This window comes from Abramis brama (genome assembly GCF_963993115.1).
Source record: "Abramis brama genome assembly, chromosome: 7".
In the NCBI taxonomy this organism is placed as follows: domain Eukaryota; kingdom Metazoa; phylum Chordata; class Actinopteri; order Cypriniformes; family Leuciscidae; genus Abramis; species Abramis brama.
Window position 1 is genome coordinate 19,132,086 of NC_139969.1, and position 25,758 is coordinate 19,157,843.

A 25,758-nucleotide genomic window follows, 5' to 3' on the forward strand; every position below is an offset into this window, starting at 1 on the left:
CAGAGTTTGCGTCATCTGAAGTCCTCGTATGAGTTGGAGTCATCTCTTCACAGGAAACTAAAAACTAAACTAAACTTAGAAGAAATCATCTACAACAGAGAAATATGACTTCTCCAAAAAAGTGGCACAGTGATAGCTTGCCTTACATGGGGATAAACTGTCATGTCAAGAGGTGAGTTGAATAATTGAGGATGCAAAGTTTACATTTCAAATATATATTTAACTTTTTTAGTGTTTTAGTATTATTATAGTATATATTATTTATTTATTTGTAGTGTTCATTTTAATTTAATTTGCTTTAGTAATTTTGTTTTGGTGCTTTTAAAGCTTTTAGCTTTAATTTATATCTGTTTTAGTAATGCTTAAACTTGTTAATAGTCAAGGCGACATTTCTAATTTATATATTTTAAGTTGCATTTTTTTCATCTAGTGTTTGTATTTTATTTAAGCTTTAGTTCAATTACTGAAAACGTTTCAGTTACAACAAAAACGCTGATTCATAAGACCTTTACAACTTACCAGCACTGTATTGTGGCATTAAGGCAGGTCATTCTGTAACTCAGACATGACACATCTGTTACATAACCGTAGACTGTAAAAGATTATGTGACTGACCCACAAGGCATATTAAGGCTGAAGGTTATGAACTTTGATTGAGCATCCAGATTGTTTACTGGTCACTCACATGCTTGTATTTACAAAAGGTTACTTTTATTTTGCTGTGTAAAATTCCATTTTAAAGGAATTTAGGAATACAAAATGTTCTGTACATCATGCCAAACAACATATATGACAAGAAGTTCACCTAACAAAATGTTAATGCCCACATCAAACAAACTAGCCTAATACAATAACGGGAAACCATAGCAAGTAAAAGCACTGGTAATGAACCAAGAGTCCTAGTAATCTGTCGATCTACTTATATGCACCATTGTTTCACAACAAGGTTGATGCCAATATTCTACAGATGACTAGGACAGGACAAGTTTACAGTTTGTACTGAATGTATGAGAAATTATGCTCAGCTAATAATGGTTATGATACATATAGAAATAATGTATCATTAGACATATCATATGTCTCAATATATTACAAATACAGAAATACTTGTGGTCTTGTCCTGCATTGTTGTTTTTGTACCACAAACACCCACCAGGTTTGTTAGCTTTTAGTGCAGTTCTCAATGTGTGAGCAGTCAGTCTTATAAATCCAGATGTTGTAAACCCCATTACTGTTATACATTAAACCTGGTTAACCGAGTCATTTGTATAATAAACATCTTTATATCACACTTTGTAATAAACAGACATCTCAAAAATCAACTATGCGAATGATTCCAAGTTTGATTAAAGACACAAAAGCACTGCGAGTACCACACTTTGTGATTTAATATTTGTAATAAAAGTTTTCAACAAAAAAAAAAAAAAAAACAAAAAAAACAATTGTCTGCCATTATGAGAAAGTAATTGTTACAGCGAGAGCCTCCTAGCAGGAGGTTTGAAAACATTCAGAAATACTGAATACTTCTCACACAAACATGCTATGAAAAGGCTTAGTAAACCAGACACGACAGTGTTTAGTGCTGGACCACTACCCTTTTTTCCCTGGATTCTAGCTGACCTCAGAAAACTTAAAGAGGATATCAAATCAATGGCTGATCAAACATGAAAACGGTGTCACTAGTTGCACATATAAAAATAGAACATTTTCCTTTCAGAGGAGCGCAAGCTATCAAGAAGCATACAGTATCCAGTTTCAGTGTAATAAGATACTATAAGGTCACTTATAGAATCTCAGCGCTGATTAACACTATCTCTAAAGCCGTCTGAGACAAATTCTGCGGGAATCGTGAACCTGTAACAGACGCGGCAAATCTGAAATGGAGAAAAACATACACAAAGAATTGAAAAGTTACACTATTTACAAATGTGTTGTTGAGGATCTCCTCCTTACCTAGACACGAAAAAGACTTCTCTTCTAACAAATCGAAGCAAGAATCATAAACCACACGTTTCGACTGAAATCCGATCAGTTTGATGAATTCTAGAGTAAGGACTTAACATTTTGGTCTAAAGGGTTTCTGAACTATTGCTGCTCTTAAAAAAATGCTTTTTTAATTAAAAAAGTGCAACAACCTGTGTACGTGCCAGTTACATCTATGAGGAAGTGTTGCTAGGCCATGCTGAGCACAAGACAGACATACAACGGTCGACAAATATGCTAGCTCAACCACTGACGCAATTAGCACTCTATACGGTCTTCTAAGCTACTCGAAAGGCTTTTTCAGAGTTGAGTTAAGAGCTAGCAGGCAGAGGTAGGCTTTGCGGCTCACTGTGAGCCATAAACACTACCGTCAAACTACGCTTCGTCTGCTAGATACGGACTCTGCTTCTTGAACAACAGTCGCGCGCAAACTGTCGGCGAAACGAAATTCCCTCTTTTCCACATGACGGGAAGCGGACGGGCGTTGCGTAACCTTTAAATCCGCCTCCATCCACTTCTGCTTCGCACTTAAAACTAGGGAGGTTAAAGCATTGAGAAATGAAGGCAAGACACACTGCCAATTGCACCAAATCAAACGAGACCCTCTCATTCAAAAACTTCAAGATCATATTTCATTGCAAATTCAAAACTAATAAATAAAAAAGGTACTAATGTGACAGTCCAGCTCCATTATGACCCAGACGTTTCAGCTCTGGAGTCTGACTGGCCTCTCCATGAGATTGATGAAAGGAACCATGTGGGTCGAGTCCCACCACAAACAAATCTCCACAAATAAGGTAACAACAAGATTTAATAAATTAATACACATACTTAATCTGTTTTTTTTTTTTCTCTCTGGGTTTTCTTTTCCTTTTAGAAGTGAGACATTCTTTTTAATCCACGGTTGGTTGGCTGTAGGGTTTCCCCTCTTTCGCCCCATTTATGTACATGGCTCTTTCGCCCCTTTTTTTGCTGGCAGAGTCAGAGAGGCCAGAGGTCAGTTTTTAGAGTCTTAGCGGACGTGATGGTTGTATAGACGCACACATCACGGGTAAGCAGAGGGAGCAGGAAGTTTCATTCAGTCGTTCACGCATGCTCACAACATGCTCGCTCACTTACACACACACACACAAAACCGTGACTCCAAAGCAATCCCAGGCTCTTTACTCCTGCACTGAACTGCTGTGTGTGGTAGTGCTGGCCTTGCCAGCTTTTCGTTCATAGTTCACAAGTCTCTGTCCAACAAGGTACCTGCATGGACGAATAAAGAGTAAAAGTCAAATCAGAACAAAACAAAGCCCAGATAAACAAAGCTGTAAGTATTATTTATTCAAAACGGAGACAAAAATGCTACCAAAATTGTATTATTATTCAAATTATAATACAATACTATAATATTTACTTCTGTATTAATTCGATTTTCTTTGTAACAGCCAGAATATACAGATTAAATTAAATCATTAATCAGATTATTTCAATTAAATCATTCAATTACATTAGGTCAAACATTTGGGGTCGGTAATTTGGGGGTTTTAATGTTTCTGAATGTTACAAAATATATTTTAATTTAAAATAACTGTTTCCTATGAAAATACATTATAAAATGTAATTTAATCCTGTGACGCAAAGCTGAATTTTCAGTATCATTACTCCAGTCTTCAGTGTCTCACATTATATGATGATTTGCTGCTCAGGAATATTTCTTATCAATGTTGAAAACAGTTAAGGTTACACCATTTCGATAGTTTAGACAGTCTGCTAACTATTAGTAACTTTGTAACTACATGTCAGCTAACTCTCATTAGTGTATTAGTAGACTGCAGTAGACTGTTAGGTTAGGGTTTGGTTTGGTTTAGTCAACGAAGTTGCAAAGTTACTTAGTTAGTAGAATGTCTGTTGGGGACCATCAAAATAAAGTTAGCAGATATTAAGCAGACAGTCTACTAATACTTCAAGGAAAGTTAGTTGACATGTAGTTGCAAAGTTACTTATAGTTAGTAGAATGTCTAGAATTTATGTGTTGAAAGTGTGATACATTTTCCCCCCAGAATGGTTTGATGTAGAAAGATTTTTTGTAACATTACGTCTTTTCTGTCACTTCTGAATGGTAGAGTAAATGAGTGATACACCAATGAAAAAGGTACAAAATGTCCCTGAAAATGTAATCCACTAAGCAAGTATTGGCTCTGAAAACAGTTAATTACTGCTCAGGACTCACTTGTCATTCTTGATGTGCTCATAAAGGCGCTTGAATTGTCGGATTTGGAAAGAGAGGATACCCATCAGCACCACTACCATCAGAAGGAAGGGGTAGATTCTCCTCTGCACCAAATTCTGCATCTCCATAGTGACCCCTATTCAGAGAGACAAGAGCTGGTTAGAATAGGTAAGAGCGGTTAATGAGAGCATGAGAGAAAACCCATGGAACAATCAAACTGGTTTTTGATTGATTTAATTAGGTTTTCAGGCAGACAAACAGAAAATAAGATTTATTTTGGATGGCTGAGGTCAAGAAGGCCAGGTGTATTCTCAATGTTCGGTAGCTCCGCCAATGAGGATTTGATTTGATCTATTAACCCTAAAGAGAGGTCTCGACCTGAAGAAACTGGTATTTATTGCAAACTTCATGGTAAACGCCACTACACAACTTCAATATGCAGTATGAAGGGCATCTAACTGTTCAGACATCATCGGAATTTTGTACTTGAGCTCAAGTAGTCGTTTACAATGCATCTGTCAAAACTAAACTTTTTCCACATTGATTAAAGATACTCAGAGCCCCACGAGATGAAGCCACACTGAAATCTCTTTAAACTATGAGAATCAAACAATGTTCAACTGCAACAACCGAGTCATTTGTTCTGTGAAATTGAGGGTGAATGAAAACGAAGAACTTATACTTTATATACAGTGCAATGCATAAGTGAATACACCCATGCTAAAGTTGACTAAAAAGAGGAATAAAAAATCATATTTTGGAAATTGAACTTAATGCCTTAATTTAAAAAATTAGGAAAAATCCAACCTTTAAGGACACCAATTTTCTTTGTGAATGAATAATGTATCGTAAATAAATAAATGTTCTTCCTTAAAATACATGGTGCATAAGTGAGTACACCCCTATGTTAAATTCCCATAGAGACAGGCAGATTTTTATTTTTAAGTATTTTTAAAAAAAATTTTTTAGGATACTATGCATCCTGATAAAGTTCCCTTGGCCTTTGGAATTAAAATAGCCCCACATCATCACATAGCCTTCACCATACCTAGAGATTGGCATGGGGTACTTTCCATAAGATCATCTCTCAATGCAAATCAAACTAGCTTTTAGGCTAACTGAAATAAAATCATGCCAATCTCTAGGTATGGTGAAGGCTATGTGATGATGTGGGGCTATTTTAATTCCAAAGGCCAAGGGAACTTTATCAGGATGCATAGTATCCTAAAAAAAAAATTAAAAAAAATACTTAAAAATAAAAATCTGCCTGCCTCTATGGGAATTTAACATAGGGGTGTACTCACTTATGCACCATGTATTTTAAGGAAGAACATTTATTTATTTACGATACATTATTCATTCACAAAGAAAATTGGTGTCCTTAAAGGTTGGATTTTTCCTAATTTTTTTAATTAAGGCATTAAGTTCAATTTCCAAAATATGATTTTTTATTCCTCTTTTTAGTCAACTTTAGCATGGGTGTATTCACTTATGCATTGCACTGTATGTAGGGGTCATTTGAATGAATAAATAAATGTGGTGAAAAAAACGTAAACATACATGGATAAATTATTAATAAGCAAATGAATTAAAAAATAATTAAATTATTTTAACAAATATAGAGACTTATTTAAGAAATAAATTTAAATATATGATACAGATCAATAGTTCAGGGTCAGTATTATTTTCATGTTTTTGAAAGAAGTCTCTTATCTCACCAAAGCTGCTTTTATTTTCAAATAAAAATGAAAATCTTTTGTAACATTGTAAGTGTCAATTTAATATGTCCTAGTTAAAAAGTAAAAAAACCCAAATAAAATAAATGAGAAATCTTACTGACCCCAACATTTAAATGGGAATATGCCATAAAAAGTGTTCGTTTTTTGAATGAATTAATCTTATTTACAGTGACTGCACCAAACTTATGAAACTTGGATAAATAACAGATAAATTGTACACGAAATACAACAATGTCTAATACAAAATTTTATATGAGAAACAGAGCTTTGACTAACAAGTCTTGCTTCTACCCACCAAGAAGGGGGACGATGCCTACAGAAATCACGTAGGGGATGCAGAGAGAAAGCAGCAATACAGCGATGACCGGGGCCGCTAACTTCCTGATGATGAAATGAAGGTCAATGTTCCTGATTCCATTGGCATACACCTAAAGAGTGGTAAATCATTCAGTTAGTGTGTGTATCCATATACAGTAGAGCGGCACGATTATGGATAAATTGAGAATCGCGATTTAAGCAGAGATCATGATTCTCCCACGATTCTAAAAAGACAACTTAACAAAAAAGAGTAATTTACTAGATGTTCTGACAAAAAGTGAATTGCTGTGAATATACCTATACATGACTCTCTCTGGCTCATCAGCGGCGCAAAAACAGATTTGAATGTTCCGGTGTGATTTTGTCCAAGGTTTAATAGTCACAGGCGAATCGTTGTCGTTTTAAGATCGCATGGGTGCTTGAATGAATTTAACGATTAATCACGCAGCTCTAATCTACAATAAAGCATCTCGAGACGTAACGGCACCAAAGAGATCATGGACAAACAACAGCCACTAACCTGCTCAATAACGGTCTTCAACCACCACTGGGGACCCATGAGGGTGATGGCAGCAATGATTTTGGCATGCAGCACTCCTAAAGCCCAGTCCTTGATGATATAGAAAAACAAATAAGAGTCAATATACCTCTGTGCCCAACTTTGTGCCTGTGGAAATTAAGTTATCCAAACAGGATGGATTAGATTAGTAGGGCAAAAAGAATCTTGTTTAAAAAAACTGCCTGCTACTGGCATAAATCCAACCAAAAATCTGTTTTCCTGTTCATCAGTGGCACAGCTCATTAGCTCAAACAGAGAACAGTAGAAGCACAAAGAAAAGCTGGGTCAGATCAATACTGACATGTCAGATGAGAATAATGTCGCTCATTTAATGTTATTTTTAAACTCTATTTGTGTATAAAGATCTAACAACATTAATGCACATGGTGGAACTGGTGAAACTTTATGCACTGGGATCATCAAAACTTTTTCTCAAGTGGCATTTGACTAAAAACACTCAAAACTGAGAATTCTGTCATTTATTCACCCCTGTTTCAAATGTCTTTAAAGTTTTGTCTTTAAAGAGAATAAAAAAAAGAATATCCTTTAAAAGGCCATTGGTTATTTGTGACCAAATGTCAACAATGTCATACAAATTGCTTTTGATACTGGGGGTGAAGGGAAAAAAAGAAAATTCTTTACAAATTAACCTTTTGTGTTCCACAGAAGAAAGTTATACGGGTCTAAAACAACATGGTGACTAAATGATACATTTGTCATTTTTGGGTGACCTGTGTCTTTAAGAGCAGCACCCCTAATCATGCTTTACCTGCCAGGGGTAAAACAGAGGTGTCTGATCCAGCGGCACTCTGAGAGGAGCTACAATCACCAGCTCGAACAGCAGTCCCAAGAGCAGAGGGATCACTCCAGCCAACAGCACAGCCACAATCAGTGTCTTTAAAATCTGAATCCACACAGAAAATACAAAATCACCAGCACGCTTAATTATGGAATCATCTGTGTCTTTGGTTTGCTTTACTTGTAATATTAATAGTTTTTAATTCCTGTATGTTATAGTAAAATAAGCCCACATTTTTAAGGAAACATTTAAAGTACCCCTATTATTCTATTTTAAAGTCTCCTAACTTTGTTTTGGAGGTCTCCTACAACAGGTTTACATATATCCAAGGTATAAAAAGAATTAAAAAAAAAAACACTTTACTTTTTTCAATATACATTGCAGCATCACCTCTTTTCTCAGTGTCTGAAATGTGAAATGGTTCGGTCAAGGATTAGTACCGATGGAGTCAGTTTTACCATTTCAACTCCAGCCACAGTAGCCTGGCTATCATCAGACCAAGCTCAATCTTTTAAGATTGAACGTTGGTCTGGGGAGTCTGCTCTGTATTTCTACTGCACAAGAGTCAAATGAGTCTGTCCGCAATTAGATAGTCCTTCAACCAATCAGCGTTGCAAAAACTCCAGGCAGGAAACGTGTCAACAAACGTGTTGGTTTGTAGCATTGATCAGCGGTTTGCAGAAGCAGCAATGGTATAGAGCGATTTTAGCAGGTTGTGCAAAAAAAAAAACATGAAGGTGAATGCTATTTACACCCACTCGAGTGATTTGTTTGCTAAACTAAATAAGCCATTGAGCATCGTCGAGAGGTTAAACGGAATTGGATTGACGGTCGTGGTAAACCATATAGAGTGTGCGCTTCTCTATCATCATTGGGTTAAACCCGCCAATAGCGCGCCAGGTGGATAAGCCAGTTTGTGATTGGTTCCTGCAAATTTGTAACCAAAGCAGGAGAAATAAATGTACAGGTTTCCAGCCTGAGCTGCAGGGCGAAATCAAATCGCCAGCAGATCAGGCTGGGTTTACCTAGTCTACAGCCACAGTACACTTCCCTGGTAAGTGCACACAAAGTGGTTTTGCTTTCGCAGCGTAGAAAACAGCGTCTTCTCAACACAATCCAAACTCTTCCAGGCCTCAGCTACAACTACAGTTTTTTTGTTGGCGGGTCAAAGTAGACATTGTACACGGGCAGGCATTATGCAAATTTGTTACAGATTGGTGTCAAACTGAAATTACTGTCAGGCAGTTCAGAATACCACAATAACTTTGTAAAAGTTTCAAAGATCAAAGTGTATGACAAATATTCACAAAAAAGTATTTGTAAATTACACACTACATGACATAAAAGGGGCACATTATCCCACAATGAGACCAATGAATTAAGTACCATGAGGGTCCACTCCTGAACCTTGAGAAGGATTACTCTACGCCCCTGAGGCATCCAGGCCAACAGCACTGTGATCGCTCTGATGGAGAGCCAGCACACATACAGCCCACATGCTGCAGTGTACAGCTCATGGATCTTGGCACTGCCCGTCCAGAAAGACATCAGCCAGCGTCCAGTGAACACTGCCATAAACACGGAGGAAATCAGTAAGACAAAATGTACCTATGCTCCCTCTCTGAAAGCATAAAAAATATCAATATGAAAAGAAGATGAATAAATAAAGAGCTATTTAATAAGAGCTAATTATATATTTGATCAAAAATGCAGTTAATCAGTAATATGAAATCTGTCATTATTCCATGCTGATCACAGTTTTCCATGCAATTACAAGTAATAGGGACTGAATCTTCATACTTCACAAACTGCTCATTAAAAAGGTCTATAAGACTAATGTGCTTTAAGTCTTATTCACTAGTCCTTTTTCATCAAAGCTCATTGTAATTAATGTCCACTTTAGGACAAACTAAAGTGCAAACAATTCTTTAAACTTCCTTTTGTCACATGGAAGAAAGCAAGTCACACAAGTTTGGAAAAAAATTAGGGTGAGTAAATGATCAGAAACCCCAATTTGTTTGGATCTCATTCTCACCTGGTAATGTGAGACACACCAAGCTGGCCAAAAGCAGCGTCAAGCACATGAACAAAATCAGCAACACAATCTATAGGGGGCACAAAGAGGAAAATAAACATTAAACACCATTAATCTAAAAAAATCATGACATACACTAAAAAATATAAAGTATACAAGACAGAGTTGGCGTACCCTCAGAGGGAATTTCATAGGCCGGTGATAGGGCTGGAAGCCCACTGGGCCGCCCTGCTGCAGTATGGCCTGGTGGGCAGCGTGCAGACCTTCTCCCACCACAGGAATGGCATTGTTACGGGCCTGCTGGTTGATGTTGTTGGCTTGCTGGTTGGCATTGTTCTCATTGTCTTCCTGGTCTCCCAGCAAGTAAGAGTGCAAGTCTCTAAAAGGTGTGGCACCAAGTTGATCGAGATTATCAATAATGTAGGCACAATGTAAATTAGAGATTTATTCTGCGATGTGGACAGCTTAACTTATTTTGGATTTGTAAAGTGCATAACTCTGCACATGGACTGTTAGTGAACTCATGCTGAACTGCGTGGCTCAAACAGTTGAGTGAATATTTAAGTGACAGTTTCATCAACTCTTTCCCCGCCAGCATATATATATATTTTTTTTTTAAAGTTGCCAGCCACCGCCAGCATTTTTGGTCATTTTCACAAAAGTTTCATGGCCACCAGAATATTTTGTTGTATGAATATCTGAACATACAATATATCAAAAGAAACAACAGACCCTCTGCTTTAAAAAAAAAAAAAAAATGAAGATCAAAACATAGATGGGGTGGATCGAGTGTCCATCAACACCCCCAAAGCTTCACAGTCCTACAGCACTTCCTGGGTCGACATTTCATTCAGTAACATTAGGCCATTTAGATTTTTATGCAGTTTATTTTCACATGCATCTGCTTACATATGAGATCACTCGTTTCTATCTGGAGATACTGTACTGGAGATGCGTAATAGTGCCCCCTACTTTATAACAGTGATAACACAGAAAGCTGTAAAAACTCATTGGCAGCCATTGGCAGGGAAGCGTTATACCATGAATGACGAGATAACTTGTCAATGGCAGGGAAAGAGTTCATTATAATGGAATGACTTTCCATGAAGTAATAACTGCTATTATAACATCAACAGAAATATTCAACAATTAGAATGTCATAATCGTGCTGCCCTAACACAAAGTTCAGCTCCAGTGATTTTTTTTAGGTCAACAGAGAGAATCAGGAAAAGTCATTTCAGTTCACTAGGTTATCGGACGTAATGGGCAACAGGGTAAATACGTATGTGAGACTCACAGCAAGTAGCCAGCGGTCACGGTCCAGGCTCGTACCAGACCTTTGAGCCACTGTCGTGTATGTCCCTGTTCCAACAGTGCAGGAAGAACAACCTGTAATAACAGCAACTCCAGAGACAGCTCACTCACTGGAGCATCGCTGAAAGAGAGAGAGAGAGAGGAAGTCAGAACAATTCTATATAAAATACTGGCATCACTGTTTTCACTCAGCAATAGTGCTGTTCAGGAATGGCATCAATTTGTAGGCCACCAATAAGGCTAAACCCTTCCCAATGGAATATCTAATTGGTTTTAAGAATAAAATACCCTGGGAGTCATCTTTCTAGATCTGTGGCATTTTTCACCCCTTACAACACTCATTTGGTTGCCTTAAAATAAACTTGTCTAAAAGTCATGGTGAAATAGTTATTCAATTTAATCCTTTCAATTCTTGAATATAAACATTTAAAAATAGAACCTAGACTACTGCCCCTTTTATGTGCGCATGAGCTCGTTGTTGTGTAATTCATTCAATAAACGCTGTGTTCTTTATGTAGCAACTTGTTGCTGCTTTTAAAGCACACAATTTCAAAATTGAGGTATAACAGTGTCATTTGTTTTGTAGAACAAAATGTTTTTTTCAAGTAATGGTTAACCACATACTTTAAAGGGTTAGTTCACCCAAAAATGAAAATTCTGTCAGTAATTACTCACCCTCATGTTGTTCCAACCCCGTAAGACCTTCGCTCATCTTCGGAACACAAATTAAGATATTTTTGATGAAATCTGAGTGCTGGATCACTTCTCCATAGGCTGCTAGGTGACCGAAACTTGCTGGCCCAGAAAAGTTATTAAAGAGATCGTTAATATAGTCCAAGTGACTACAGTGGCTCAATCTTAAGTATATCAAGCGACGAGAATACTTTTTGTGCGCAAAAACAAACAAAAATAACGACTTTATTCCACTATTCATTTCCTTCTCTCTGGGCCTCGTAGTGTTTTTGCGCTGCGCGTCTGTGTTGCACGTCAACACGCATCACACACATGACCAGCGTCGGCCAATAGTGAGCCTACGTGGTGACGTGCAACACAGACGTGCTGCGCAAAAACACTACGTGAACCAACTAGAGGCCCAGAGAGAAGGAAATGAATAGTGGAATAAAGTCGTTATTTTTGTTTGTTTTTGCGCACAAAAAGTATTTTCGTCGCTTGATATACTTAAGATTGAGCCACTGTAGTCACTTGGACTATACTAACGATCTCTTTAATAACTTTTCTGGGCCAGCAAGTTTCGGTCACCTAGCAGCCTATGGAGAAGTGATCCAGCACTCAGATTTCATCAAAAATATCTTAATTTGTGTTCCGAAGATGAACCGTGAATGTCCGTTATCATTATAGATTTGGTGTGGGCTTCCCTATTCTCATAGAATTAGAATGATTATTAAAACTTTAAAATTACAGTTATCAATATAGTAACTGTTTTTGGTCAGAACTAGGATACAGCCTTTTATTCTACTCATAAATCGAAAACCATTCTAAAAACTTATTAGATATTCCAGAGGTAACCTGAGGAGTTAAACTGCTTGTATAGGACAAAGAGGGTACAGGATGTTATGTAGCATTAAAACTAAAAACACCACTGCAAATTTGTATGACACTTTTTCTTCTGTGAAACACAAGAGGATATTTTGAAGAATGTCTGTGTTGTTGTTTTTTGTCAATACAATAAAAGTCTGTGCGGTACAATGCTGTTTTGGAATGCGCTGATATTCACATACACGCATACAAAAAAACAAGTTGAAACCTTAAATCAAAATATCTTCTTTGTGTTCCACAGAAGAAAAAAAGTCATGCAGATTTAGAAATCCAAACATCAGCTTCCTCAGTCATTCAGACAATATTTAAAAAAACCCAATGGCCTCTTTCCACATAAGTCAGAGTCAGTGCCCCAACAAACACTACAGCTGTTCAAAGTACTCTCATAGTGACAAATGTAAAGCTCAGCGTTGCTATGAGAACAGAAAGGTTAAATAAGGTAAAATACACAAATACAGAGTGAAGGGACTTTTAATGGCATTATTGTTGTGGACACCATTATTAACAGCTCTCTGCAAGATCAGACTGAAGTAAGGTCAGCTGGGATTCTGGGAATGATGACATCAGGTGTAATACACCTTCCAAATGATGAAACAGGCCCACCTGACACTACAGAGAGTCCTGGCACTCATTAGGTAACAAAGCAAAGGTCTGCCATGATGACAGCAATAATTATCACTACATATTTATGGCCCTTTCTTTTAAACATGTCACATCAAGAGAGAACTTTGCTTCTGACCTAAATATCAGTACATTTATAACTTATAATCTCTGACCAAATGTATACAGTAAAACAAGCAAAAGCACCAAACGACACTTGTCCTCGAACTCTGAATCTGTTTCCCCCCAAAGTTTAGGCAATTATCACAAGGAAAATTCAAGTTAAAGACTACTGAGGTGGAAATATATCTCATTTACCTGTAAAGCATCACATTGTAGGGAAGAAATGAAGGGAAGATGTGTTTGATTATCCGGATAGGAAGCCACAACATGAGAAGAACGATTGAGCCAAACACAACCTGAAAAGAGAGCAAAGACTTTTCATTCAAGACCATGGAATCCACAAAAGTACAGAACGTCTAAGGAGACGATGGTAATGGGGAAAAAAAATATTATACAGGAGGAAAAATATTTAAATTAATATATTTCGTTTGCTCGCAAAACTTTTACCTTTACTTGCAAAACTATTGTGTTCCCTCGAGAAATTTTGCAAAAGCAGTTAAACATGGTTTCCACCTAATTTAAGGGCTCCATAGGATGCAGTCTAAAAAAAAAAAGTGCAACATTTACTCACCACTGATAGTATGAATCGTCTCAGGTGTCTGTATATTGGTAGGTGAATCATTTCCTGCACTGGGTTAAAATCAGGATCGTTCAGATTTCTGAGAAACCACAAGACTCCAGGCCTTAGAACCTGAGAGATAAAGGAACAGCATCTAAATTTCCCAAACATTTCCTGAAATATCTACTCTATGGTTAAACTGATACAGAAATGCTCACCTCTCTGAGCAGGAGGATAAAAGAGGCGAAATAGAAGACGTAGACCATCCCCACCAGCCAGTGAAGGAACATGGTGGTTCCTGGTGCGGATTCAAAACTCAACTCTCTGTCTTTCAATGAGGCATCAAACATTTCCTACAAAACAGGTAGATAAAAAAAACATTTCCTTTACTGTATGACACACACTAAGCCGGTTAAGGTTCCTAAACTAAACTTGAAGAAATTAAGCAGATCACTGACACTGAAGATGAATGCATGGGAATGATAACTGACTTTCTCCAGTTATTACAGACCAACATGGTCTGGTTACATTGGGCCAACATAAACAAAAATGACTGAGTGCACCTTAAATTAGTACGATAAAATGAAACTAAATACCAGAGAGCAGATATCAAGCCACCATCCACAGATGAGGGGGAACACGCCAATCTCTACAACTACTAGAAGAGAGACCTGGAAGAAAGATAATTTAATATTAGACTCAAGTACTGCTATTAAACCAGTAAGCTAATTTAAGACATATGAACACACACATAGTTGCATACATACTGTAGGTGTATTAGGCCCAAGCCTGTAATCTAAGCTTAGATAATGTGAACTAATTATAGCATTAGCATGACTGAAAACAAAGCATTAAGGTAAAACCCAAAGAGCTTATTCAAAACCAGTTGTTGCAACCAGTGTTGCGCACTAAGATTAAGTCATTGTTCTCGCCCTTTCAAATGACTCAAGTTTAGCAAACAACACATGCAAACAGCTGATATAACTGACCTTTACCACAATGTAGCAGACTCCTAACAAGCGGCGTGATCTTTGAAATCTCACCAGCGCTGCTAATCCCTGAGATCTGAATTAAGGAAAGGAACATCAAGGGCCGTATTACAGAGACTTCCCATCTTAAGATATGAGAAGTTCAATGTTGTAAACAAGACCCTAACTGAAATCACTATGGTTACTAAACAGATATGATTCTGAGTTAATGTGCGGTCACATTAGCGAAATTTCAGTCAAATATTGCAAGCAAAAAGGTCCACTGTCAATAGTGTAGTGATGTACGCAGAACAGCTCACACAGAAGTCACTTTCAAACCTAGCAGCTTTCTGCAAATTCATATGATGAAATTTAACCCAATGCAGAATCTGCTTGGGAAATTCCAAACTGCATTATTCCTATAAAAATGACTGGATTCTGCCCACAAAGATTTGCCGAACAGTGGTAAATGTGACCACACCTTTAATATTACTGAAATTTACTGACTATAAACTGAAATTTTATGTCTTGAAAGTTGATTTAACTAAATTGTTGTGTAATTTCCTGGTCTTAAAGACTATGTAAACCAGTGCAGGCTAGGTATGTTGATTGGGATTGTTTTATTCCAGGTGTTTCTGAGTGTGAAAGGATACATGACACACGATGAGTGTGATGGCTAAAAGGACATATCCAACTATAGTGGTGATGAGACCCTCAAAGTGTGAGGCACGAACCTGTAAACAGATGAGAGATTGTTGTCAATGTTGAAACCGTGTTTACATTAAAATCTTTCAATCAAGCTGGAAAAAAGGACCTAAAATGAATCTGATACTCACATATTCTTCAAAACCAAGTCCAACCACTGAGAAGTGGCCAATGTGGTAAGGACAGAAAGCTTAAAAAGAGTTGATTTTAAGAGTTGAAGTTTGTAATTGGAGAACATACAGTAATAGTTTTCATATTTCTGAACATTATTGAATGCATGTTATAATTTGATTGAAACAAAAATGCAGCTATGCTTACCAAACACCAGGATGAAGAGTGTGTTGAGTGAGACCACCCAGAACACATGCTCCTATAGCAACAAAAAAAAATCCATTGATTTTTTTGCTCTCTTGAATGAGATGTTTATTGAGACACATGTATAATGACTTACCAGAAAAACCAGGGACCCATCAAGCCCAAGCATCTGGAAAAAAGGGGGAAGAACAGGTTTAATGTTTCTCTGAAAGATTTTGGTATGACGTACAATATATGACACACCAGTCTCACCCTTTCCCAAGTGAGCTCTTCAGCTGCCCGATCCCATTCCAGAGCATTCCAGTTCATATCATCTGTACAGAATACACACAAAACTCTATAACTACAGTTCACCACCAGTCAACAATTATACCCACTTGAGAGTTTCTAACTTGTTTAATTAAAGCGTTCGTACCCTGTGCTCCATTGTTAGCATCTGCCGCATCTTCAGCTCCTCCATCCTCCTCATCTTCATTATCTAGCTCCATCTCTTCCGCAGGATCAGCGGGGAGGTCAGGAGCCTCAGCAGCTGCAGCGTTCTCTCCTGGAGGTTCAGCCGGGGCGGGCATGGGCTGTTCAGCACCTCCATTACCCTGGCCTGGAGCCTAATGGATAAGATATTATATATCGATAATGAAGAAAATCGACCCGCTGACTGGAGGCAACGATGATATAGTATCTAAATAAGAGGATTTGTAAAGAAGTAAACTGCATCTGGTTCAATTCAAGAAAGAACAAGCAACTATTCTGGTAAGAGAGCAATCTCTAGAGCTTCAGGGGATAATGTGGGATTTGAAGATGACAGAAGATCAGACAGGCTAATGTGCTGTGCTCAAAACAAAAGGATAATTACAGTAAGTAGGAAGCAAAGTAAACAAAGAGGGTCATGGCACAACCTGCATAATTGGTCTCTGAAGAATATCAAGCTTCAGAAAGTTTCACTGACATAAACCACAAAAGGAATGTCATTTTTGCTCTAAGAGAATATACGTTCATAAACAGAACTTGCCTGTGTGGAAATTTAGGTGGAAATTAAATGACAAAATGGCAATAAAAAAAATTGCCCCAAAAAAAAAAAAAAGGCTGAACCTGTGAAAATATTTACATTTATATTTTGAGATAATATGTTTTCTGCACCTCATAATAGCGTGCCAAATAATCTGGGCCCGTATTCATAAAAAAAATTAATGCAAAGAGCAGCTCCAAGTCACAAAATTCTAAGAAAATTCTTAGAAATGTGTTTACTCTTAAAATTAAATAAAAATCCTAGTAAAGAAAAAAGTAATTCAGAAATTATCTTAACCCTTAAAAAGAGGTCAAAATTATTAGGAGTACGGATGAGGACTTTTAAGAGGCTTAAGAGTTTCTTTAGCAGAGGAGATAATGGCAGAAAGATGAAGGAGAAGAAATGTGTTGCAGACTAGAGGTCGACCGATAGTGGATTTTACCGATACCGATATTTAGGTTTGACCGTACATGCCAATAACCGATTATTCAACTGATCTTTTTTTTAATGGATATTGGGATTAAAAACAAACACAACACTCCAAGTAAAACAGTGCTGAACTGAAATGTGCTAAATGAAATAAATATATAAATATGAATATATTAAAATGAGAAGTTCAACAGAACGAACTCTACAGAAAATAATTTAAACATTAAAATATTACAGGTCAAATGTGTCTTTACATTAATGTAGACCTATATTACATGTATAGTCTCTCAGTTTATTTGCGCCTATTTTAGAACACTTGATGATTATCTAATCAAAATAACAATATGTATTGTAGTGATAAAAACAATAACTGAAATCGAATGCGTTTCTGATTTGTTCATGTTTCTGTCGGCTACATGAACATTTCAATGTTGAGAAAGCAATCACGTCACTAGCTTTAAATATTAAACTTCGCTGGCTAATGAATGCATAAAAGTGACCATCAGGATATAAGCGAATGCAAATAGATGGTAACAATTGCGACAAAACATTTGGGTCAGGTTTGCGTGTGTTTTTGTCACATTGTTTTAACCGCTTGAGGTAGTCACTACTGTTATTCCTCTCAAGCCTCTGTTATACTTTACGCGACCGCGATGGCGCGAGGGTCCGCAAGGGTCCGCGTGACGTAAAAATCGTCATCGGGGGTGCATGCGGAGGCTCGTTGCGGACTGGCGCGTGCCTCCCATTTTTTGTGACCGCGCGGACCAAGGGCGCGCGTTCATTAGGTTAAAACCGCGAAAGAGATGGAAATAACATGGACGCCGAATTTGAACAAACGGAAAACGCGTGCATGCTAGAAATAGAACCAATGCCTATTTTTCACGCAAGCCTGTTGGAAGCGTTTCCAGGCAAAATAGAATAGGAAAAGATGTTTATATGTCATTTTGACACGAATACATATTAATAAATGTCATTTTGATGTTTGAAAGTGTCTAGGTTTTGACATAAATGCAAATATAAACTATAAATATTTAAAATATTATCGATTATACTGGCCAGACCGATCTACTGCGCATGCGTTGAACGCGTTTACCGAGCGGACCTCAGCAGAAAGTATAAATACAAGTAGTCCGCGTCCGAGCTGTGCGCAGCTGTCGTGTACGCGTCCAAACTGGAGTATAACAGAGGCTTCAGACTCGACGGCAAACATACTTCTGTTCTTTCTCTGCTAATGCAGCATTTAGTCAAAAAATTTATTACTTTATAAATGACATGGCAATATGTACTTTAGTGTTCTGTATTCATACCATTTCACTGTCTGTGTTTTAAATGCGCATCTGAAGTGTCAGCGCTCTCCGTATGATGTGTGATCTTCGTGCAGCGCGCAGCCTCACGTGTTAACGTAAACAACTCAGCCAGTGATAGTTTTTAGAGGCTGCTCTCGCTCTGTATAATGCCAGCAGTCTCTTCTCAGCGCTCTCATACAGTGTAATGACTGCGCACACTTCTCACCCCGGATTTCCACCAACTGCGGAACGGCTGCGGAACGGCTCCACTGCGTGTCGGCTCCGTGCTCCGCCGTCTTTCAATACCCACCAGGTCTGGATTTGTTGCGTATGATACGTATGAAATTCACGTATGATCGCGCGATATAACCCCTAATTTTTGCCAGAGCTCTCCGGCATCTGGCAAAAATAGAAGCTCTATGAATCTGCTCCGGAGGGGTGCGGATCGCAGCCGTTCCGCAGTCAGTGAAAATACACACATTGACTTTAATGGAAACCTATTGACTCCGCCACCGTTCCACAGTTGGTGGAAATTAGGGGTCAGCCAATCCAGCAACGGACGCAACCCGGAAAAACTATCGGTGTGGATTTTTGATAGTTCCACCAATCAACTATCGGTACGATATATCGGCAAAACCGATGAATCGGTCGACCTCTATTGCAGACAATGGATGACAGTGAGTTAATAAGACACTATAGATTAGATCGTGCAGGGATCATGTTTGTGACAGATCTTATTAGAGACACGCTAACATCTCCGACACAGCGCAGAAATGCCATAGCGCCAGAAATTAATCACTACATTAAACCTTCCCTTTCCCTTTAAAACCTCACTTATCGGGCTTATGCTACTCTGAATAATGCCTGAACTTCGTATTTTGAGCACTTCTTGCGTTGTTTTTGCCTCTTCATGATGACTCGCTTAATTTAGTCCTAATTTGTAAGTCGCTTTGGATAAAAGCATCTGCTAAATGACTAAATGTAAATGTAAGATATTTGGCAACTGGGAAAATGCAACAATGCAGCAGTGATGATTTGGGTTTGTCACAACCTTCTGTAAGCGGAGTGATCACACAAACAATTTCAGAACCTCTTATTGTGTCGCAGTTCATTTCGTTTTCACTGGACATTCCCACCTTGCAGGCTCAAAAAACTGCATTTATGAATATAGGAAAGAGTGGAACAATTTTTATCATTCTAAAGCCCTATTCGGAGGGGACTAGTTTAACATGGAGAGGTGGGGTAATGTAATTTTACTACAGGACGTCTGTGATAATAATGGGCAATTCACACGGGATGAGATATATCAGTAAAACTAGAAGAAGTGGGAAGGGTAACTCAATTTACGCACCGCCGTCACCTCCCTGTCATCATGCGAGTAGAAAGTTGCTTCCTGATCATCATCATGTGCGCAAACATATCTATCTATCTATCTATCTATCTATCTATCTATCTATCTATCACCTTTGTATAAATAAAACAGTTAGGTTCGGTCAGATGTATAATAAAATCAGATTGTATATGTTGGTAATAGGCACTTATCTAATGCTAAAAGAAGTTTTGTGCCTCTAAAAAGTACGTTTGACCTTCTTTTTGATTTGAATGGTGTGTGGAAAACACTTGAGTTTTGACACAGATTAGTCCCACTGCCTAGAACACAACTGAATGCTTTTTCAAGTGTCTCCATGCTTGAAAAACCGTGGAAAACTACTTTTAAATAGGAAATGATGGAATATTTACCTACATATTAACAGCGGTTCTGTTCACACGGGATTAGTATTACCTGAGGTAATTTTTCCGGACCTTTTTACTGAAGGTAAAAGTCGCTGTAATCTTTACAGACACTGTCCGTAATGATTACTGACATGGCACATTCGGACGGGACTAAAATCACTGAGAAGCTCTGGTAATAATTACTTTACCCCACCTCTCCATGTTAAACTAGTCCCGTCCGAATAGGGCTTAAGCCAATCAAATACCTTATAGGAAATTAACAGCATAGTAAAAAAAAAAAAAAAAAAAAGGATTTATATACATATATATAATATATATATGTGTGTGTGTGTGTGTGTGTGTGTGTGTGTGTGTGTGTGTGTGTGTAGACCCTATACTTAAAATCGCTCTCTTTTTTCCTTCTTGGACAACCAACCAATCACAGTCTTCAAAAGATTGTGTCATACGTAGCAACAGGGTCTCCTCACTAAGATGAAAGTTTTTGTCTTTTCCTTGCTCAGAGATAAATATATATTATATTTATTTTTATTTAATTTTATTGTAATATTAGCCATGATGTCCTTTCAAAAACATTTTTAAAAAAATCATACGACCCAAACTTTTGAACGGTAGTGTAGAATAGATGGTAATGTAATAATGACAACTAAAGTAAAAAGTTTTTATTTTATTATATAACAATTTTATTAGTGTATTACTATTGTATTTTCTAATCATTTAGATTTGAGGGTGATCTGCATTCAGTCTGATGAAAAGCGGTGTGGATTTTCTACCTCATTGGGCGGTCCCGCTGCATTGGCAGGTTGCTGCTGGTTCTGCTCCAACCATAAAGGGGCTCCACCATGAACAATCTGCTCCCGCAGCCACACCAGACTGATGAAGGCGCAGAGGGTGCAGGTCACAACAAAGCAGCCCTGCAGGCAGTCAGCCAGCAAGTTCTCTCTGCAGAGGATGGACATTCGCTGATCATCACTTCTGAAATATCCAACCATTACAATTCACCACGCAACCACATCCAGAGCTAAACCCGAGACCGCGGCGAGGATTGAAATAACCCATCATGCTCAGAGTTCACAATGAGCCAATCCGCAATGTAAATGAATATTTTAAGAAGAAAACTTGAGCTTTCCTGTCTGGTACGTACGTGGAGAGCATGTCTAATGGCAGAGTCAGGAGGGAGCTTACGGATCCAGTGAACAGACACTTATAGATGCGACCTACAGGAAAAGGAGAGCATTATATGAGCAACATAGCAAATAATGCACAACATATGGAAAAAGACAACGTACTACTCACAACGTAACAGACTGTGATCTATGGGCATCACTTACATGCTGTTAGAGGTACAACCCCCAGCCAAGCGAAGGCAACAAGCGTGTAATGAAACCAGTATCGGATTGCCGTCCCTATACTGGTGACCAGTCCTGCGAAAATGTCTTGCACTGGCAGCCGTGAAGGCATGTCTGGAGAGTAAACTGAAAGGAAAAGAGATCAAGACTTTAATACATTTTATATATCTATCATAGATAAACATTGTAAAGGTTTTTCATAAATTGGTACTGAGAAATATGGATTTTAAACTGATTTTATATAAATTTAAGATGCTCCAAATCCTTTGCTTGTTTTGATTACTAGGTTATTTTCACAGATGTTTAACACACATCTTGCTCTCAGATCATGTCTCTGAAATGCCTCAAAACCATAACTCTACAAATAGAAGTACAGAAGAAGCAGAAGTGTCTCAAGTATGTAATCAAAAACTTGAGAATCAAAACAACAATTATGTCTACATAAATGATGTCTACATAAACACAGATGGGAACATTTGAGAGCAGACAAAAAATGTTAACAAGGATACAGCATCTAAGGTTATGTATCACTTGAGCATGGGCTGCACGATTTTGGGGGAGACATTTTTTTTATTGCTTTTTTGTAGGGCTTGTCCAAAAATGTTATATATTAATGACAATAACATAATAATAATAAAACATTTTTTTAGTATTATTATTACCAAATAATAATAAACAAAGTAAGAGTGGGGGAGTGTTATTTGTATGTTTTTTTTAATGGACTGCAGATGTAAATTAGCCTGTGGCTAACTCTGGTACAATGCATCAAATGGTAATATTTATGTTGGAAATTGTACATGGTCCCTAATAAAAAATAAAAAATAATTTAAAAAAAAGAAATACTACCATTGTAATATTTCACAGTAATATAAAAGAGCATTGAAGAAAAATATTTTTTCTTAATAATAATAATTTAATTTTTTTATTAAAGTTTGTTTTTTTGTGTTCAAAATGTACAAAATGTATATAATGAGCAAGTACACCGTGAATCCATTTTCCAAACTGTTTTTATGGTTTTCTTAATTTCCGAACATTAAACCATCAAGCTTTTCGGCAGTAAACCACACAGACCCCAAAAAGCTTCTCTTTAATTGACAACAGCACTTTTCATTACGAATTTAGGAAGATAGAAGCATTTTGTGACCCCAAATGCGTGTTATAAGCAACCTAAACTCAGAGCACATGCAGAGATGAGTTCATGGGGAGCATCATTTTCTGTAAACTCAGCCGCTCTTACACACTGAAAACACTGGATCATGAGCTGTATGTGTGTAAAATAACACAGTGCAAGAAACTGGAACTAATGGTTCCCAAAGTGCCCGTGTTTAAATTTGAAATGCTTTTGTAAAACATAGCCCAAAACTCAATTATGACATCTTCATTGTAGTAAAGCCCAAAAGCCACGCAACAATGACTCACTCTGGGGCCTGGGTATAAAAACCTTGTTTCACCTCAGCAAATATCTACGTCAGACAACACGAGTGCCGTGCTTTTAAATCACATGACTCAACCCATAGAACCCTATCGCTCTGAAGCACACAATCACTGCTATTGAACAGGCCATTTGAGGCCGTTGTGACTATATAGAGCTTTGGCTTTAACTCCCCTGAAGAATGTAATGAGAGGGGTTTACTTACTTGGTGTGAAAGCAAATCTGTGCTTGCATAATTCGCAGTACTCTTTTCTGCTGTGTTTAAGCCACTGCACCAAGCTGTGAAAACACAAAAGGAAGCAGGCATGAGGGTGATGATCTGACGTGTGTGAAAAAGCACTGGAAATCCAGCTTCATTTCCCATTTACACAGGGGAAGAATAACAACAGCTGGAACTCCATAGCTGGGTTTAGCGTTACATTGATGAGGCCCCCTGAGCTCAGAAGTTACAGCTTGTCATTTAGACAAATGAGTGTTGCTGGCTCTTTCTATATTCAGTAACCAAAAAGAACACAAAAAACAACAACTTTTGAACACAAAGCCTAACAAAATTAACTAGCCCCAATAGAAAGGATAACCTATATATCGCTATCAGAGGCAATGATCTACTGACAGTTGTTCTGTTCTAGAGAGAAATGCCAAAATTGTGCGATTTCTGTTACAAAAATTCCTCAACTGGTTCTCATTCAGTGCAATACACCTAAAACACTGGTTTCAGGTTTGTTTTTCTATTGCCATTGAAATTTTTTTCATAAAAAATAAAAAAATAAAAATCGAATTAATAATATTGGTCAGCAAGGATGCATTATATTGATCAAAAGTGACAGTTAAAGACATTTCAAATAAATGCTGTTCTTTTGAGCTTTCTAATAATCAAAATCATCCTAACCATGCTTAATGCCTGCTCTTGTTGACTTGTAAGCTTAATAATGAACAGCAATGCCTTTGTCAAATCAGAGCTTTGAACCCCTTCTTACATTGCAAGTGGTTTTCAATTTCACACAGTCCCATTTTTTTGCCATTACTGACTCATCCTTGAGTAGGAGACCTAGAATTATTACTGCAGGACATAAAGTTCAGTGTAGTTAACTGCTCAAATTACATCTTCTGAATTTTATTGCACTCACAATAAACTAATAACAAAGTGACTTTAGTCATGATGAACCAGGTTTCGTCATTGAATGTTACTTCTAATATCGCATTTCTAAGTCAATTAACAATGAAATATGTAAATATGACACTTTGGAAGACATTTCACATTGTTTGAACCTAATGTTATCGCAAAGGGAATACATCGCTGAACAAACAAAGCTCTTACCATTCTTGGTGGATGAACTTAATACTTCCAGTACACACACAGGGATGGTAGAGGGGTTTGTCTTGAGTTCCCTCAGATCGACACACCCTACATATATCAGCTGCCAGAAAAAAGGGCAGAATAACTTTAAATAACACATCAATTTAAATGAGGATGAACAGGATATGAATGTTAGAACAAACCCAGAATCTACATCAACATGAGAGAAGACTTTATTCGATTTTATTATTTTCACTGAAAACAAAACTAGGTCAATGCAAGCACGATTATGACTTGCTATCTTGCCAATCAATCTCTTTCCCCTCTTGTTATAACTGTAGAAACCTTGACTCGATAGTAATGAATAACATGAGACAACTATCACTCTTCCACACATAAAGTTCAAAAAAATGAATGTGCACTCATTGCAGTGTTTCAAAGATGGAATAACGTTACGTGATTTGACTGACCTACTAAGTTGAATTTGTCATATTTCATGTGCGTTTAAACCTGGCCAAAATATGCGTGAGTTAACGTTACAGTTGTTATGATAAAAGCTAAAACTATGGTATTATGATTAATGTGCTTTAAAACATTTCCATGACATCCTGTAAAGTCAAACTCATATTAAAGCCATCTTTATTTGGACGTGCTCGGAGGATGACAGCTGTGCTAAAGACCAAGCTGGCAGGGAAGCATATAGCTCGTTAGCTTGCAAAGGCCTCATCAATTGCATATTTGCAATATGCATATTTGGTTGAGCGCCCCGGCTAAATAATCACATAATGATAAACAATCTTCTGTCAAAGCGCATTTAAAAATCAACTACAAATAGACAGCAGACAGAGAACCTCGGTGTCTAGACAGCTTACCTTCTTCGGCAGTGTCCATCTTGTACGGTGACGCACTGTCCTCTTTACAGTCAACACATAACACACACCGCGGAGCAAAACACAGTATCAGCTCACAATTACGCAAAAATTAAACATGACAAAATCGATCCAAGCATGAACGCCGCATAATCTCAGACCGGACACTATTTATTCGTGTAGTGCACAAACAGCGCTGATCAAGATACTTGTTGGTCGACTATTTTACGCTCGGATGAACATGTTTGTGGCCTCTAGATCCGAGTGTGCTGCTAGTGCTACGGTTTCGATTTACGACAGGGCAGCGCGCATGCGCAGAGAACACGACGACACTTTTTAGCGTTTTCCGGTGGTGACTGCGCTGGATTGTAGAAAATATTCATACGGACTACTCGTTATGCATCATTATGTTACCACCCTTAATCAGTAATTATTATTATGAATACAGGGCACAATGCGAGCATAAAATACTAGAGGCTTTGTGGTTTTCATGTATGTTAAGGAGGTAAGGGATAGAACTTTGAATTATCACACCATGGCATGTGCAAAACACACAAACACACCTTT

At 37.7% G+C, this 25,758-nt stretch overlaps 1 protein-coding gene across 1 annotated transcript; it reads right to left on the reverse strand.

Annotated features, from left to right (window-relative positions):
• Positions 1-1,370: 1,370 nt before the first annotated feature.
• On the reverse strand, positions 1,371-25,494 carry marchf6 (membrane-associated ring finger (C3HC4) 6). The gene is made up of 26 exons (XM_084119427.1): positions 25,195-25,494; positions 24,344-24,443; positions 23,231-23,304; positions 21,576-21,719; positions 21,389-21,461; positions 21,018-21,186; positions 16,208-16,397; positions 16,045-16,106; positions 15,929-15,961; positions 15,796-15,847; positions 15,609-15,667; positions 15,426-15,506; positions 14,794-14,862; positions 14,401-14,475; positions 14,023-14,157; positions 13,817-13,936; positions 13,441-13,541; positions 10,949-11,086; positions 9,826-10,030; positions 9,652-9,721; positions 9,003-9,184; positions 7,587-7,721; positions 6,779-6,868; positions 6,236-6,368; positions 4,202-4,337; positions 1,371-3,234 (listed from the first exon to the last, which is right to left on the reverse strand). The coding sequence occupies exons 1-26, from the start codon at positions 25,211-25,213 to the stop codon at positions 3,147-3,149; spliced, it is 2,733 nt and encodes a 910-aa protein (XP_083975553.1). The 5' UTR covers positions 25,214-25,494; the 3' UTR covers positions 1,371-3,146.
• Positions 25,495-25,758: the final 264 nt, after the last annotated feature.